The 17,938-nt window shown below is 40.4% G+C and overlaps 1 protein-coding gene across 6 annotated transcripts in view; it reads left to right on the forward strand.

Moving 5' to 3' along the window:
* PRMT7 (protein arginine methyltransferase 7) overlaps positions 1-17,938 on the forward strand; it is a 163,506-nt gene that overhangs the window by 57,459 nt on the left and 88,109 nt on the right. For 4 of the 6 annotated variants that reach the window (XR_015690948.1, XR_015690952.1, XR_015690951.1 and 1 more), the window contains 4 exons: positions 4,105-4,230; positions 17,101-17,265; positions 17,469-17,641; positions 17,727-17,797. Coding sequence is in view for 1 of the 6 variants with exons in the window: in XM_087678532.1 (XP_087534658.1) it covers positions 4,105-4,230; positions 17,101-17,265; positions 17,469-17,641; positions 17,727-17,797 (535 nt within the window). In the remaining 5 variants the exon portion in view is untranslated. The remainder of the gene's footprint in view (positions 1-4,104; positions 4,231-17,100; positions 17,266-17,468; positions 17,642-17,726; positions 17,798-17,938) is intronic. The other 2 variants (XR_015690949.1, XR_015690950.1) reach the window with 2 other exon arrangements.

Here is a 17,938-nt window from a genome sequence, read left to right on the forward strand (position 1 = left end):
TGCTCAAGCAAATGTTTGCTTCAAATTGGTTGACAAGTACCTTTGAAGTAGACATTATGACAACTTGGAATCAATTGAATTCCAAAGAATGCAAGAACTTGGATTAGTATAATAAGAAGTTTTGGGATGCATTGTTGCCAGTTACTTCTTATCGCACAGTACCCCTCCATGAGCAGGTGGAGAAGTATATTTGTGGTTTGCCAAACGGGTTTGTGATTTTTGCATTAAATCCACTGTTTTCAGCATGTCTCAACTTATAGAAACTGCTACCACAACCGACACATTGTTAAATGGAAAGGATTCAAGATTTCAAGATAGTGATGCCAAGCCACATTTCACTGAGGCCAAGGCTGAGAAAAAAGGTAAATCTCAAGTTACAGCTGAAAATCAAGGCAGATCTGAAAATAGGGCTGGAAAGAGGAACAAAATGTAGAGAAAGAGTGGGAAAAATGATGCATGACGTAAGGAGCTGATGGCTCCAAATGAATGCTTTTTTTGTGAATAGGAAGGGCACATGGCACGCAGTTGTCCTAATAAACAACAAGTTGGAAAGGATGATAATAAGGGAAAGAGAGGCAAAACCATTGTTGGTTTAGTGTCTGATGTAGTGGCAGATCAACCCAATGATGATAGCATTGAACTTTCCAGGACATGGGGCAAATTTAGATATCAACATGCATTGATTTTTCTTGATCTAGGGGCACGATTAAATTTCATTTCTCTTGATATGGCAGCCCGTTTAGTTATCAGAGAGGATGAGATGGGGCCTATGGATGAGATTGGTATGGCATGCAAGAGACACGCAGAGCCGGTCACTCCTATCATTGGAAAGCTTTGTTTGCACATTCAAAGTTATGTGGATAGTGAAGAGTTCTTTATTGCTCCATTGAAAGGATGTGATGTTTTGCTTGGTATGCCTTGGTGCCATTGTATGCATGCAATGATTGATGCTCATGATAAGATTGTGACCCTCTTCCATAGAGGCAAAGTTCACACTTTGGATGTAAAATTAAAAGGAAAATTGTCTCTGTTATATTTACTTTTGCTATTTTCAAAGTAATGAAAAATCATCTTTCAACTTACTTGGTTTTCACTTAGGATAAGGGTGATAATGGAAATGTTGGGAATGTGACTAGTTTGGATAAAGATTGCATGTCATTTTTGCAAACGTGTGCTGATTGCTTTTCTCAGTCACCTCCAGGACACTTGCCAACTGAAAAGCTTGAGGATCATGGCATAGATTTGATCCCTAGCAATAGCCCACCTAATAAGCCACCTTATAGGATTAGTGTAGCCCAATAGGAGGAGATTATGAGTCAGGTCAAGGGCTGAATTAGCCCAATTGCTCTTTGATTTGTTCTCCAATGCTTTTAGTGTAGAAGAAGGATGGGTCATGGCATAGTGTGCATTGATTATCGTGCTTTAAACAAAATCACGATAAAGAACAGATTTTTAATTTCTAGAATCGATTGTATCTTCAATAGATTGTAGGGGGTAGCTATCTTTAGCCATATAGATTTGAAAAGTGGTTACCATTAGATTTAGTTTTGAACATCTTTTGGTTTGTATGAGTTTCTTGTCATGCCATTTGGGCTTATGAATGCTCCTGCCATGTTCAATAGAATGATGGATCACATCTTTGGGTATCATAGGGAATTTGTGGGCACTTTCTCTGATGACATGATTGCTGTTTTGAAGAATGAGACTGAGCATCGCAAGCATTTGGTAATACTATTCAATGATATATGCATGTATCAATTCTTGATTAATGACAAGAAAAATGAATTCTTTTTGCATGAGATTTACTTTTTGGGCCACATTGTATCGACTGATGGCATTTGTATGGATCCCTCTAAGGTTGTGGCAATTCGTTCATGGCCACATCTTCGAAATGTTCATGAGATCTGTAGCTTTTTGGGTCTTTGTTTCTACAACAGGAAGTATGTATGGAACTTTGCTGAAATTACTTCTCCATTGCATGTTTTACAGAAGAAGAATATGCCATTGAGATGGACAACAGTTGAAATTTCAGCATTTGATGTATTAAAAGAAAAGATGACTTTGGATCCTTTGCTTGTGTTGCTTGATCTTAAGAAGTCATTTGTTGTGTAGTGTGATATATGTGGAAACAACATTGGGGCTATTTTACTTCAAGAGGGCCATGTGGTTGCTTATGAGAGTCATGTTCTCCATGTTGTAGAGAGGAATTTGCAGGTCTATGACAAAGAACTCTTGGCTATAATTCTATGATGCCTTGTGCAAATTCTAGTCTACTATTTTGGTTTTATGCATTTGGCAGTGTAATCAAGGATGATTGCAAGGATTTTAAGGGGGAGGGCTGTCATGAGAATATGTATTTTTGAAACCTCGCTTAACATGTGGATTAATTTTTAATCACATGGTTAAGTAAATGTTGCACACGTGAAGTGTAACTGCGGCTAGAGTAAATTTATGAGCCCAAGACGTGAGGAAATCATGGTATGTCAAAGGCAAAAGTTGCTATAAGTTAGGCTGCACAAGTACTTGGTGGCATTTGGTGCTAGTTGTTGACCTAGGTCATTCATTTGGCCATAAGTGTCAGTTGGTGACACTAGAGAAGTGATGCTTAAAGGTACCTAACGTCAATTTGATGGTGAAAGATGGCGCAGAGACCCTCGGGAATGAAAGTTGCCTAGGAAATTCAATTATTGGCTAGTCAGATTATTTTTTTGGGCAACACGGAAATAAATATTAGATTAATTTTCTATATTTAAAGATTGAAAATTAATATTTAATTATGGATAATGTTGGAAAAACGATTTGGAGAGGCAGTCATTTGGCAAACTTGTCCATGAAGGCTGGTGGGAGGCTAAAGAAGAGGGAAAGTCGTGACTATTCTGTTGTTGTGAATTGGGGGGAGTAGTTGGAGCTGATTGGGACTGTTTCTCCTCGATTTTTCAGTAAGAAAGAGCAGGTTGGTTGCAAGCGACAGCTCTTGGGGACTCCCAAACTGCAAGCGACAGCATTTAAGTTGCTGGTGGCAGCATTTATTGCAGGTGGCAACAGGGAGAGGGTTCCCAACAGTAGATGACAGCATCTATGGGTTGTTTAGACAAGGCAACAACAATAAATCTTTCATTTTTTTTAGTTCTTCGCAAAGAAAATGTGAATTTTCTTTCTCCTTCGCATTCTCTCTCATATTCTAGCATTTCTACAACCTTGTTCCAAAGATTACAACATTGAGATTACTAGAGGTTGAGAAATTTCAGATTTTTATATTGTAAATCCTAATCTACAAATTGGGGTTTAGTAGTAGCCTCAAGAAACGTGCCAAAAATTAGAAGCTCCAAGACTTGGATTTAACAGGGTGTTTTCAATCAAATTCAAGTGGAGGAACCAGAAAATTTGGTGCATTTTTCATCCCCATCAAAGTGGATGAAGGCCAATTGACTGCCCAAATCAAGGGGCAAAATTAGATTGAAGACTTGCTGGTCATTTTGGACAGCAAGGGGAGTTGGAATACCGACACGGATTGGAGAAATCCCATTGTACATCAACGTCTTCTTCAATTAAATTAAAGAAATACCGAAAGGGGTGCCAATTTCTGGGCCAATAGGATGCCCATTGTCCAAGATTGTGAGTTAATTTGCATTTCTCAGTTTTGTAATAAATATTGTTGCTGTAACTAAGTTGTAATTAGGGAATTACTACCCATCCATAGAAGGAAGGTTGGTTCCAGCAAGCACTGCACTTGGTTCAATGAGAAGGAGAAATAAGGGGGAGCTGAACATCAACTCCTCTGCCTCTGGGAATGAAATCATATATTAATGTCTCCAAGAGGCCGACATGACCTATGAGACCATGAGTTACAATTAGTTGTATGGTGATATAACTGTATTAAAAGAACAGTAAATGTAAGTTTAAATGAACAATAGAAGAAAGCTAAAGGGTATAAGTTAGAAGGAGAACTCTTAACTGATAAAGAGACCTCTGGCTCATACAATCTCATGGGGATATAGAGGGCCTTGTTCTAGGTAGGAGAGAGAGAGAGAGAGAGAGAGAGAGAGAGAGAGAGAGAGATTGTATTTCCTCTTATAAAAAAAGAGAGATTGTATTTGCATACAGGTCACAGAAATTTTGGATTCAACACTTCTTGGGGAGGGCCTCATTCCTACTCTCCAACATGCACACAATTGTTTGCTGAAGCCAAATGCTTGTGTTATTCCATTCAAAGCTACCATTTATGGCCAGGTATGTAGAAAAGGATGCTTATTTTTGGAGACTCAACTTGATTGTGTAGCCTTTTCAAGTGTTATGCACATAGTTGTAGATTATCATGTCATGTAGGTGAACATTGTGCTAGTATAGGTACGCTTACTGGAAGTCATGGTGTATTGGGTGCTTTATTATGAAGAAACTTGTGGTGGTTTATGATCAAGTTTTTAAAGAGAAAGGTATAAGCATTTAACCTTTTTGCAAGACTTGAGATACTTTTCTATGGGTGTATGTGTTCATGCATGCATTTGTGCGTTGCTTAAATTCACTATTGTAAAGGTTCTTTGGAATGCAATGTCTAGATGTTGAGAGGATGTGATAATTGTACATAACTAAATGATATGTGTGCTAATGTCTTTGTGATTTTGTATCCACTAGGGTACTTTATCCTTTCCACCAATGCACCCCTTAAAACACACACACACACGTTCAAGAAATTGTTAGTTGAATAAAGAAATTGTAATCAAAGTCCCTAGCAGTGCCTGGTAGCGCCACCACCACTTACACCTCTCATGCTAGTCTATCATCACTAGTCCTGAAGCAGCTGCTGCCTTGTCAGTTGGGTGGGGATTTTGTTGATCTTTGCTCCCAGAGTTCAAGTTGACAACGGATTCGAAGAAATTTCTCAATTTCTTTGAATTTTCTGCTAGAAATTTTGTGTTTTTGCCATCTTTGAGTTTGGCACGCATCCCAATCCCAAGGCGAAGTGAGACTGCTGATTGTTGTCGATACGCATCTTGCAGTGACAGTTCATCGGATTTTCAGGCAGTAAGTAAAAATCTCAATTCATCCCAAGGCAAATCGAGACTGTTGATTGTTGTTGACCTGCATCTTGCGGTGGTAGTTCATTGGATTTAAGTTGTAAGTATAAATATCTGCAATTTCTCAGAATTTCTTCATCGACATTCGGGGCTTTTGTGTGGCATTCATCCCAAAGCAGTGGACATGTGCTACAACATGATTATCTTGTTGTTTATGTAACATTGGGCAGAGAAATTTGTACAAATTTGAAAAATTGTAGTGAAAGTTTGGGGTTTTCATCATTAAGTTACTGCATTTAATGTTTGGTATGTATCTTGAGGCATATGCAATTGTACAATACTAAAGTGCTGTAAATTGCAGATTGGGTGGTGTTTTATGTGGATTGGGCAAGCTTTTCAAGGAGATTGACAGTTTGTATTTGCTTTAGTATCCCATATTGGGGCTTTGGTACTTGGTTGAGTACATTTCACACTTAAGCTTGTAAGTGTTTGGTTGCTCAATTTGTGTATTAATTTGTAGCAATGTCAAATCACAATACCCAGGATTAGAGAAACATTCTGGGAGTCCTCACTTTAGAGGACAAGCTAGATTGCACCAACTATCCTCTATGAAGTTTTTTGGTGCGCAATCTACTAGTTGCGAAGGATCTCACAAGTGATTTGCAGAGACAAGGTGAGCTTGCACCTCAGACACCTCAGTATGGTGCTAGAGGACAGCCAGGTGCTCTTGTTCTTGCTCTTGTTGCTGCCCCTGCTTCTCCTACAGCGGATCAAAGGAAACAGGGCTCAAAGGATGAATAGGCTTTGCTGTGTTGGTTGCATTGCCAGTTAAGAGAGCTATGATACCTCATATATGGTCATACAAGACCTTTAAAGCAGCTTGGGATGTCTTGAAATGCATGTTTGCAGCCGGTAATGAAGACATAATCTCTTACTTATGGAGAGAATTGGCTAATGCACATTTGGATGAGGGTAACAACATGACCAATCACCTTATACACTTGCAGGACTTACGGGAGCAGCGGCTGAACATTGATGAGGTTATTTTGGATGCAGGATTGGTGAATGTGACTTTGAATTCACTCCTTGAGTCTTGTCTTGGCTTTCATACCTCATCGAATTCACTCCCTGAATCTTGTCTTGGCTTTCATACCTCATTGAATTTATCTTTGAGGGGGGAGGGGGGAACAACAACCCCTTACTTTTGTGGAATTGGAAGGCCTCTTATTACAAGAGGAACTGTTGGAGCTCAGTTGGATGCAGTAGAAGTTCAAGCGGAGTGAGCATGAGAGTGTGACAGCTAGTGAGAGTGAGTCAGAGATAGAGCAGAGTGAAAGTATGATGCGATATGAGTGTATCAACAATGTGTTGGTACACAAAGAATAAAATGTATTTATACTTAGGGCATGTAAAGTTGCATTCATATGTACAACTAAATAATGTGCGTGTACTTTACATGAATGGTTAAACGGGCCTTATCCCAACAACCTCCCACTGAAAGGTCTGAAGTGAACCTCTAACCAACTCCCACTAGTCGTATGCAATGCTCCTGCTGAGGTTTGCTTAGACTTTTAGTGAGAACATCTGCAGGGTTGTCTTGTGTTTTGATCTTAGTCAATGTGATTTGACCATCTTCCAGAATCTGTTTGATGAAATTATATCGCACATCTATATGCTTTGTGCGTGAATGATACATGGCATTCTTAGCCAGAGACATAGCACTCTGGCTATCACATCCCAAAATTGTAGTACCCATAGACATGCCAACATCCTCTGCAAGTCTGATCAACCATATAGCTTCCTTAGAAGCTTCAGTAGTAGCTGATATGTATTCAGCTTCAGTGGTACCCAGTGCAACGATGTTTTGCAACCTGGAACACCAAGAAACAGCCCCACCAACAACTGTAAAGACATACTTGTTGGTGGACCTACGAGTGTCCAAGTCACGTGCCATGTATGCATCGCAATAACCTTGCAAACTAAGTGCACCTTGCCCATAGAAAATACACTTTCTTTGTGTATCCTTTAGGTATTGAAGAACACACTTGACAGCCTCCCAATGTGTTTTGCCAAGATTTGACATAAACCTGCTAACAACTCCCACTGCATGAGCAATGTTTGGACGAGTAGCAACCATAGCATACATAAGAGAACCATAAGCTGATGCATAAGGGACTCTCTTCGTAGCATTTACTTCCACGTCATCTTTTGAGTTGTTAGCTTTACTAAGCTTAAGATAAGGAGGTAAGGGTATTCCAAAAGGCTTAGCTTCAGCCATGTTAAATCTCTCAAGTACCTTCTCAATGTTCTGCATTCTATCTCTACGAATGCTGATTTCAGCTGATTTTTGAGAGCATCCAAGCTATTCTTTCTTTTCCCAACTAGCAACATATCATCCACATACAAAACAAGTATGATGGGGCTGCCATCTGTATTCTTTTTCATGTACAAGCAATGATTTGCATGATTGCGTGTAAACTCATGAGATAGCATAAAAGTGTCAAACTTTTTGCACCAATGCCGTGGTGCTTGCTTCAGCCCATATAGGCTGCGTTTTAGTTTACATACCGTCTACTCTTTCCAGGAACTACAAAGCTCGGCTGTTTCATGTAGATTTCCTAATCAATGTCACCATGCAAGAAAGTTGTTTTTACATCCATTTGATACAACTCTTAAGTCCAGTACAACAGTGAGAGCAAAAAACACACGTAGAGTGGTCATCTTCACAATAGATGAGAAGACCTCTTGGAAGTCAATCCCTTCCTTTTGTGCATACCCTTTGGCAACAAGTCTTGCCTTGTACTTGGGTTTCCTATCAACTGTCTTTACTTTGTACACCCATTTTTTTAGAAGTGGCTTCCTTCCCTTGGACAATGACACAAGATTCCAAGTATCATTTGCATGAAGAGATTTAATCTCTTCGTACATAGCTAGCTCCCACTTACTACTGAACTCATATGACTTGGCCTCTTTGTATGTAAGAGGCTCACCCTCATCTGTAAGCATCACATAATGCAAGGAGGGGTCAAACCTATGTGGTTGCCTTCTTATGCGTGTAGACCTGCGTGTCCAATGATCAATGTTTTCAGGAATTGGGTCTACATCTAGAGGTATATTATTTTCAGCATTTATTGACTGCTGTAAGCCATTTTCAGCATGCTGTTCATGCTGTACAACACCTTCATTTTCATTACCAGTACTTGCATTTTCATAATCAGCAAGCCTATCTTGCTGTCCATGACCTCCTTGTGTTCCTATTTGTTGTCCATCATCATCTGGCTCAAAAATAACAGGCTGATCAACAGTTTCAGCCTGTGGTACAGCACCATGAGGCTCATTTTCTGAAGTAATAGGTGGCTACAAATTCTGAAATTTGACATTTTTCATATCTTCATTAGAGGCTAAAGTACCTTTCAGTAATTTTGCCTCATTAAACACAACATTATGGCTGTGAATAATTTTCTTGGACTGAGGTAACCACACTCTGTAGCCAAATTCACCCTCATCACCATAGCCCATGAAAATGCCTTTGGTGGATTTTGGGTCAAGTTTGTTCTCCAACTCATCTCTAACATGCACAAAAGCATCACAGCCAAATATGCGTAAATGGTCATATGAGGCCAATTTGCCAGACCAAACCTCCTCAGGGATGCCATTATTTAAGGACGTGTTTGGAGAGCGGTTGCAAATGTGAACTGGAGTTTTGAGTGCCTCTCTCGAAAAAGATTAGTAGTGGACAACATGCACCGCAGTCTTTCACATAAAGTCCTATTATATCTTTCAGCCACTCCATTTGAAAAAGGGCTGTAAGGGGCTGTAAGCTCCCTCTTAATTCCATGCAAGTCACAAAAGGACTTGAATTCAGTTGATGTGAACTCACCCCCATTATCAGTTCTCAAGCATTTTAGCTTTCTACCTATTTGAGTGGTCACAAATGCATGAAAAGTTTTAAAAACAGTAAACACTTCACTTTTATTTTTCAACAGGTATACCCAAATCTTCTTGGAACAATCATCAATAAAGGAGACAACATATGCAGCACCACCCAGCGATTTCACGGGCATACTACATACATGAGAATGCACTAAGTCCAAGACATTGGACTTACGAGAGACACCAGAGTAAAATGAATTTTTTATTTACCTTCCAAATTAACACTCATCACAAAAGTCAAGCTTAGAGCCTTTTCCATCAACCCTCTTCAAAGAGATAAGGACATTGAGTCATTTTTGGCTCATATGGCCTAATCTCTTATGCTACAACTCCAAGTGGCTGTAAATTTCAGGAACTGTAAGAAACTTTCCATTCAAGGCTTTACAGTGCAAACAATACAAAGTGCCCTTCTTGGTTCCTTTTGCAATCAGCATGGAACCCTTTTTCACTTTCCACAAACCACTACCAAATAGTGTAATGTAACCATGCAAGTCAAGCTAACCAATAGATAGTAGACTCTTTTTAATGCTAGGCACATATTTGACATATTTCAACAAAACTTCTTGCCCATTGTCTAAAGGTAAGTGTACAGTGCCAATCCCATCAATACTGCAAGCATGGCTATTTCCAAGAGACCCCTTTCCATAACTCCCTGCATTGAACATAGCAAAATACTCCAAGCAAGGAGTTACATGGAAAGAGGCACCAGAGTCTACAATCCAAGTCTGAGTGACACTATCATCAATTGACAAAAGTGCATCAATCACATCAGCCTTGGTAATCTGTATATCTTGCATGTGACATACAAGGGCATCATAATCAACTGCACGTAATACATGAGCCTCTGTATCTGAAAGCTCCTCTATGACCACACTAGAGGCCACATTGGCCTTTTCCTTGCCTTTGATTGTCTCAGATGCATCTGTCTTATCCTCCTGCTTTTTCTTATCTCCTGCATTCTTCTTTCTCTCTTGTTCCTTCTTGTAATACTTGCAGTTAGGTTTCTTGTGGTCCTTCTGACCACAGTGATAACAAGTAATGTCACTCTTTTTCTTTCCTTCGCTCTTGCTCCTGTTTCTTTGTCGTGCATTTGCATTTTTCTTTTCAACCTTGCCTCTTACATTATAGGCTGAGTTACTGCCTTCCCCACTACACACATATCTAATTTCTTCATTCAAGATAAAACCCCTCACCCCATCATATGAGAGATTGGGGTTATTGCTGAGTGTAACCACCAAGGTCTCCCAAGAGTCAGGTAGTGTCATGATAAAAAAGATCGCCCTCAACTTATCATCAAAGTCCAAATTTGCATCTTTGAGCTGATTTAAAATCCTTGTAAATGCACTCTCAAGTGCTCAGCTGCAAGCTTTGACTCATCTAGTCGCATATTCACCAACTTGTGGACTAAATGTACCTGATTAACAGGTGTGGTGATCTCATAAGTAGTTTTCAGCTTCTCCCATATTGCATAACCTGTATCTAAACCCTTAATGTCTGTCAAGATGTCATCAATGGTACCCATCTTTATGTAAGCCACAGCCTTTTTATTTACTCTGGCTGGCTCAATTTGCATCAGACATTAGTGCGGATTTATCTTCCTACAAAGCATCCTCATCACAATCCTTTAGGAACAAAATGGCCTGCATACGGTCTTTCCAAAGGTCAAAGCCATGACCATCAAACCGTTTGATTTCCATCAAACTCTTGATGTCTGAACTGAAAGAAGTGGCAGCCATTCTATCACAAACACAAGAGTAAATGCTGCATAGAGTGCAAAAGCACAAGCTGAACCAGCAAAGACACTGTTGTTCTTCCTCAACCTGAAATAAATCTTTGCTGTTTGTACATGAACAAGCCACCACACGGGCAAAAATGCAGAAATTTACCAAATTCTGCAGAAACCCCTAAAATTTCAGGTCCAAAATTGCATAAATGTCAGCCAATCTGACCCAACTGAAATTTTTTTTATCAATACATGAAAAGCCCCAATTTTCTAGGATCCAATGTCAAGAAATTTTACTCAAAAGAGCAAAATTTTGACAAATTTGACAAAATCCCCAATTTAATTGAGATCACCATACGCAATGTTTGCAATGTTTGACCTGAATATCACTGCCAGGTATAGACAAGGTCAAATCTGGGAAAAGCCCCAAATTTTGGGCTCGATTTTGCACATAATTGACAACTATGATTTCACGTGTGAACCCCTGTTAAGAAGTAGGAGTAACTTTGAACTTAAAGGAATTTTTGATTCCTTAAAAAAAAAAGACGAGGAGGGAGGGTCCATTGATCCGGCCCTGTTGTGTGAAGGTTGTTACGCCTACCGACGCCTAGAGTCCCGTCATCACGTGTACCTGGTCCGCTTGGTCGCTACGCGGTCCTTGTTGCACATTGCGCCCGTTGGTCGTTGCGCCTACTGCATGCCCGCTGCTGCCGGCCATTTGATCCCGTTAGTTGTGGATCGCGTCAGTGTCCCGCTAGTCGGTTGTATCCTGCCTGCTTCCGACCCTATCGTTTGGTGCTGGTCAGCTGTCTGCTGATTTCTGTGGATTGCATGCCGCTTGGCGCCCGTCAAGTGCCTGTTGACGTTTGTGGATGAGGAAGTGTTGGGATTGCTTGCTAACGTCTATGGATTAGGAAGCGTTGGGATTGCCTGCTGACGTCTGTGGACTGGGAAGCGTTGGGATTGCGTGCACAAAACCTTAAGCTTGATACTAGTCGTTGGAGCTCGGCTGGATGCAGCAGAAGTTCAAGCGGAGTGAGTGTGAGAGTGTGACGGTTGGTGAGAGTGAGTTAGAGATAGAGTAGAGTGAAAGTACGATGTGATATGAGTATACCAACAATGTGTTGGTACACAAATAATAAAATGTATTTATACTTACGGCACGTAAGGGTGCATTCACATGTACAACTAAATAATGTGCGTGTACTTTGCACGGAAGGTCAAACGGGCCTTTATCCCAACAGGAACAAACTCCAAGAAATGTTGCTATGCGATTGGGGGATGTAGCCATGCTCTCTAAATATAAGAAAGCAAAGCAGGATGCAAAAATCAGCCAAAGGCTGATATAGGACAACAATCTAACAAGGCTCCCCAAGGCATAGGAAAAACAAAGAGAAAGTGAAAATGCTACTGTTGTGAGAACCTAGGACATTACATAGATGAATGCAGGAAAAGGTTGGCTAAGGAGGACTCCGGCTTGCTAGCTAGGAGATATCCACCACTTGGTCTTTGGATGGGGATGTTACAATCAATTTTGTAGAGACTATGCATTCTCGACATGTGGTTATGACACATCCATGGCTGATTTTGCATTTAATGCTATTGAAACACAACATACTTCGTATTTTGATAGTGGGGTATCTTTGCATATCACTTCACGGAAGTGTTTGCTCACATCATTGCATTCAACCCACCCCTGTAGGGAAGTGTGTTACATGTGCTAATAATAGTAGTTATGATTTTTGTAGCATTGGTTTTGTGTTTGGTCATTGTCGCAGATGATTCAAATTTCATGATTCTTGATGTCTTCTTTGTGCTTGGTATTACAAAGAATTTATTGTCCATTTCATCTTTCAATAAGCATGGATTTCAGGTCATCTTTGAGCATGACAAGTGTATTGTTAGAGATAGAGAGCTTGACTACGCTCTTCGATTGTTAGGTACCTTGTATGGGGGGACTATTTTTGTTGGACACATATGAGAGGAGTTCTCATGATTTTGTGGTTGTCAGGACTCTTACACCCCCTATGCATGAGTCTCATGACTTTTTAGTAGTGTGAGGTGGTTGATGCTTTGCCTACTTTGGATACTCCACCTCCCCATACTTGTGGGGGTTGCATTCTTGGCAAAATGCATAGGTTTGCCTTTAAAAAGGATGGTGTAGTGCATGCTGTCCAAAAATTGTAGGCAATACACTCTGATGTATGTGGTCCTATGCAGACTAGAGTACTCGGTGGTCATTTGTATTTTATTACATCTATCGACGATGACTACTCTAGGTACACTATGGTTTTGGAGGCAAAATCGGATATATTTATGCACTTCAAACACTTAGTTGCACAATCGGAAGCAAAAACAGGTCTAAAGGTGCAAACTCTATGCATGGATAGTTGGGGGGGGGGGGGGGAGCATATGTCTCATGCATTTGAGACATTTTTGCTTGAGCATGGCATTACACATCAATCCATTGTGAGGATGACACCTCAACAAAATGGAGTGGTTGAAAGATAGGATTGCACACTCATGGAAATGACTAGATGTATGGGTAAGAGCAAAGGGATGCCACACAAGTTTGGTTAGAGGGTCTTCACTGTGCAAATCATGACTTGAATCGTGCACCAACAAAGGCACTAAAGATTATCACATCTTTTGAGGCTTGGAATGGAAAGAAACCAAAGGTTGATTCCTTTTGAGTGTTTTGATGCATAGCTTATGCACATGTACTGGAGGAGCTTTGTGGCAAGCTTGATGAAAAGGCCATAAAATGCATTTTTATTTGCTATAGTTCGGAAAGAAAAGGCTATCGGTTGTATGATCCACATACAAAGAAAGTGTTAGATAGTAGAGATGTAATCTTTACTGAAAATGCAGCCTTTTCACATGATAGTTTGGAATGCTAGCCACCTATGTGTCGGGTGATGTATTTGAAGGTCTCTTACCACTTTCTTTGGGGTCCGAGTGTGCTGAAAATGGCCAGACGGATTTATTACAGCAAGGTGTTGGTGCATCACATGCTCCCAAACAGTAGGTACTTGATGATGCTTTACTTCCAGCAGTGGAGCATGCAGTACAACAAGAAAGGGCTACTATAAATGCAACGAAAATAGTCCTAAAACAGCTGTTGCAAAGTTTCTAGGGTAGTAAAATGGTTGCTCCCTTGCCTCAGCACACTAGAAGGGTTGCTAGATATGCAACACATAACGTAGGGGGGCTCATTTGGCCGATCTTTCCAAAGTAGACGATTCTTGTGATGAATATGCGTTTATGAGCTCATTGTTAGATGATGATGAGCCTACTTCCTTGGAAGAAGCCCAATAGGATATACATTGCAAGCCATGCAAGAGAAATTAGATTCTATTGCCACTGATCATACATGGGGCCTCTTTGGAAACAAAGCCATTGGAACCATATGGGTCTATAAGTTGAAGCGCAAGGCAGATCCTACTAAAGACAAGTATGAGGCACCTTTGGTAGCCAAAGGCTATGCACACAAGAAGGGTATCAATTATGGGGAGACATTTGTTCCTCCATCTTGTATGAGTATAGTTAGGTGTGTCATTGCGATGGCTGCAAATTATGGTTGGAAGGTACATCAATTGGATATCACTATGACATTCTTGAATGGTGACATACATGAGGATGTTTATGTGACACAACCTCCAAGGTTTGTGGTGAAAGGCAAGGCAAAGAGCACATGGTTTGCAAATTGCATAAAGCTCTTTATGGCTTAAAACTAGCTCCTTGTGCATGGTATACTAAGATTGATGCTTATTTGGCCAGCATTGGGTTCACCAATAGTCCAACTCCTCCTACTCTCTACATTAAGAATGAAAGCGGGGATCTTCTAATTATCATTCTATATGTAGATGATATGTTGCTCATTGGACCAAAAAAGCATAAAATTGCAGATTTCAAGGCTAAACTGAAATATGCTTTTGCTATGTCTGATATGGGCTGTTTACAGTGCTATTTGGAGATACAATTCACCCAAAATTAGCATGGCATCATCATGTCTCAATTGCAGTATGTGGATAAGCTTTTGCATAGGTTTAATTTGCAAGATCGCAAACCTATGTGCATTCCTATAGAGCCAAGGCTCAAGCTAACCATGCGTGATGGTTAAGAGATGTGTGATGCTGCAATTTATAGCCACTGTTGGCTGTCTTATTTACCTTTACAATACACGTTGTGACATACAATTTGTAGTATCTCAAGTGAGTAGGTTTATGCACAGCCCAAGGGCAGTACATTGGCAATCTGTCAGGCAGATCTTCGGATATTTGCAAGGAACTCGGTCATATGCTTTATTATTTTCTAGGAGGGGAGACTTGCACTTACATGCTTACAATGATTTAGATTGGGTTGGTGATTTAGACACTAGGCAGTCTACTAGTGGACACAATTTCTTTTTGGGCCGCTCATGCTTTTTGTAGCAAAGTAAGAAACAACCTATAGTGGCTATCTGGTCTTGTGAGGTTGAGTACAAGGCAACCTTCATAGCAATAGTGCAATGTGTATGGTTGCGTAGATTGTTGGTTGATCTACAGATTTCTTTAGAGGGTCCTATGTCCATTCTTTCTATATTGCCACAGAAAGAACAAAGAATATAGTGATAGTGATGGGTGCTGGCCATCTGCAGCGTACAGGTGTGCAAGTATAGTGTATAGAGTAAATGTGGGTGGCTAGGCATAGGTGCCTTCAACCCCAACAACGCTTAAGCCTACATTGTTTAAGATAGTGCCATCTAGCAGAGCATCTGAGATGCGGGGATCCGTCCAGTTGTTTCCATTCTAGAGGGACTTAGAATATCTACTTGGCTTGCACACATTGCATCATATGTATTTGTCTCATGTTAATAGCCCATGTACAATATGGAATAGGTCAAGTTGCAATGCCATGATTCTCTTTCCAAAATAAATTGACAAAATGTCAAAATCCAAATGAATCATAATATATCATAGATAACTCATAAATGTGCCAAAATTGTCCGGGTGCCCACATTTTATTGTATTCAAAGTTTCTGGGAGCCATGCGAGACTGCCCAAGCGCCACCCTAGACAGTTGGTTGGTTCATGTGTGTATAAATAGGGATCTGTCCAGCCACTTTGCACTCCTTGTATCTTGTATTCTAGAGTTGTTGAATCCTCACACTTGCTGTCCACTTGCTTGTGACAGTTCAACATGCTGCCAACCAGCTGCCATAACTCCAGGTTGTAGTTCGCTGATCGATCAGCAAGCCTCCCAGCTCCTGCCCTGCTGCCATGATCTGTTTCAGCTGCCGCAGGCACATGTTTGCAGCCTTCTGCCTAATGTTTCAAGCATCAAAACTGCTGCATTTTGCTGCTGTTCTGACTGAACTGGATGACGTCATCCTCGGACACTTTACTGCCTGCATTTTTTATCGATTCGTGCTGCTGCTTGCTTCACAGATCACCTAGACAATTGCATTTTCATCTCCAGAGGCTGCATTTACCGCTGCCCACTTCTTTGGACCACTATATTTGTGTCTCTTCCTCTCCAGCTGTGGTGGAATCAACTGACATCCGAGCTTTGGTAGTATGCTGCTTCGGGGTCATTTAGAGACTGTCTCCATCAACTCCCTGAGCTTAGCAACTAGTGAGAGAGTGGTTTGAGTTTTTCTCCACTTTTTGGACATATTATTTCATTTAGTTCTTTGAGTCATCTCTTGACTCTACACTTTTTGTGTATTGTGCTTTCTTGAGTTTCTCTTGAAGTTCAATTTTTCTAGTCGAGGTCATGCACACTTGTGTGTTTCATGTGCAAACCCAAAGTTATTCTCCTCACAATTTGGAGGGCATTAATCGTGGTGCGCTTGTTCAGTTATGGTGCTAGTACACAACTTTTACATTGATGGTCTGATCCACAAGAATCATAGCTGTTTTGGGCTTTCAAGGGTAAAGGGAAGTTTGCATTTGACTTACTGAGCTCTTACTCGGTTCCATGGTGTTCTACACAGTGCTGTATTTTGCAACTTTGTAGGTTTGAGCAGCTATCCTGTCTGACGTATACCTTCATTCAAACACAATGACAAGTTTTGACTTTCTAAGTACAGCTATGGTTTTACTGAATCAGAAGGCTTCTTTTTACCTGAGGCCCAAGCCACATGCACACAAAGGTTTAAAGGAAAAAAAAAATGCATCTTTATGTGCTTGAGTTAGGTGCCAATCAGTAAGGTGACTACCAGAGGTAGTTGGAAGCAGGTCTATGAACAATGGAAATGAGGTGAAATATGCATCTTAGTTTGAACTTGCTTAAGAAGCTGAATAAGGCAAATTCGTCTTCCCTTTTCTATTTTTGATGATGGAAGGATTTATCATTGTTACATAAGTGGCTTGGTCCAGTACCTTTCTTTCATGTTCTCAATGGCTCTGATGCATTCTTGGTTTTCAAATATTCTTTTGTTTGCAGCTTGTACAATGCGACTATCTTTGGAGGCTGCATGACCTTGTTGGTGTTGAGTCTCTAATAGCAGATGGTTTGGTCCTGGCCCCATTATGCCCAAGGCTGTGTGAACTTTCAAAGGTGTCACATTACACAATGCATGTTGATGCTCTCATTGGTACAATGGAGATGGTAGGCACAAACACTATCTTTTCTGTGGTGAAAGCTGCAGCAATGAATGCTTCAACTGTTTGCTTTTTTTTTGTTTTCACAGTAAAGAAAATTCTATTAAGGAATCCCCTTGGGAGAATGTCCCAAGGCACAGTACAAAATTAGCCTGCTTCAATTGTTTTCTTAGAAGTAGTAAAAAGGGAACGGTTAACTTGTGTCTGAAGGAACACTTGGACAGTAATGCACTGAACTGTCTGACTACTGCATCCTATATTCAGCTGTCAGATCCATTCAGAGTATTTGAATTTCATTTCACCCATTCATTGGAGAGCCAGGAGGAGGTAGTATTTTCTGTCAGGGCCAAAAGAAAGGGTGTTAGTCATGCAATAATATCTTGGTAAAGATACTATTCTCTTTTTCTAAGTACACTCATTTTTCCTTCTGATTCTTAAGATCTGAACTTTTCGCCGATTTGTTTTTAGGTGGGATTTGCAGCTTGATGAAGATGGAACAGATATGTATTCAACTGCACCTAGATGGGTACATAATGCATGTAAGTTGGCCGAATATATGGCAATTGCCTTTGGGTCTTTGCCATGATTGGTGTAACCTTTTTCGTGGATTAGTACTGGGATTTTCCACACGTTGGCCTAGGGCCCTCGTGTCTTTTGTATTCATGTAATCATGTAAACTT

The sequence above is a fragment of the Lygodium microphyllum genome, chromosome 5 (assembly GCF_053477565.2).
Source record: "Lygodium microphyllum isolate KBCC chromosome 5, Lygodium_microphyllum_v1.1.10, whole genome shotgun sequence".
NCBI classification, from domain to species: Eukaryota; Viridiplantae; Streptophyta; class Polypodiopsida; order Schizaeales; family Lygodiaceae; genus Lygodium; species Lygodium microphyllum.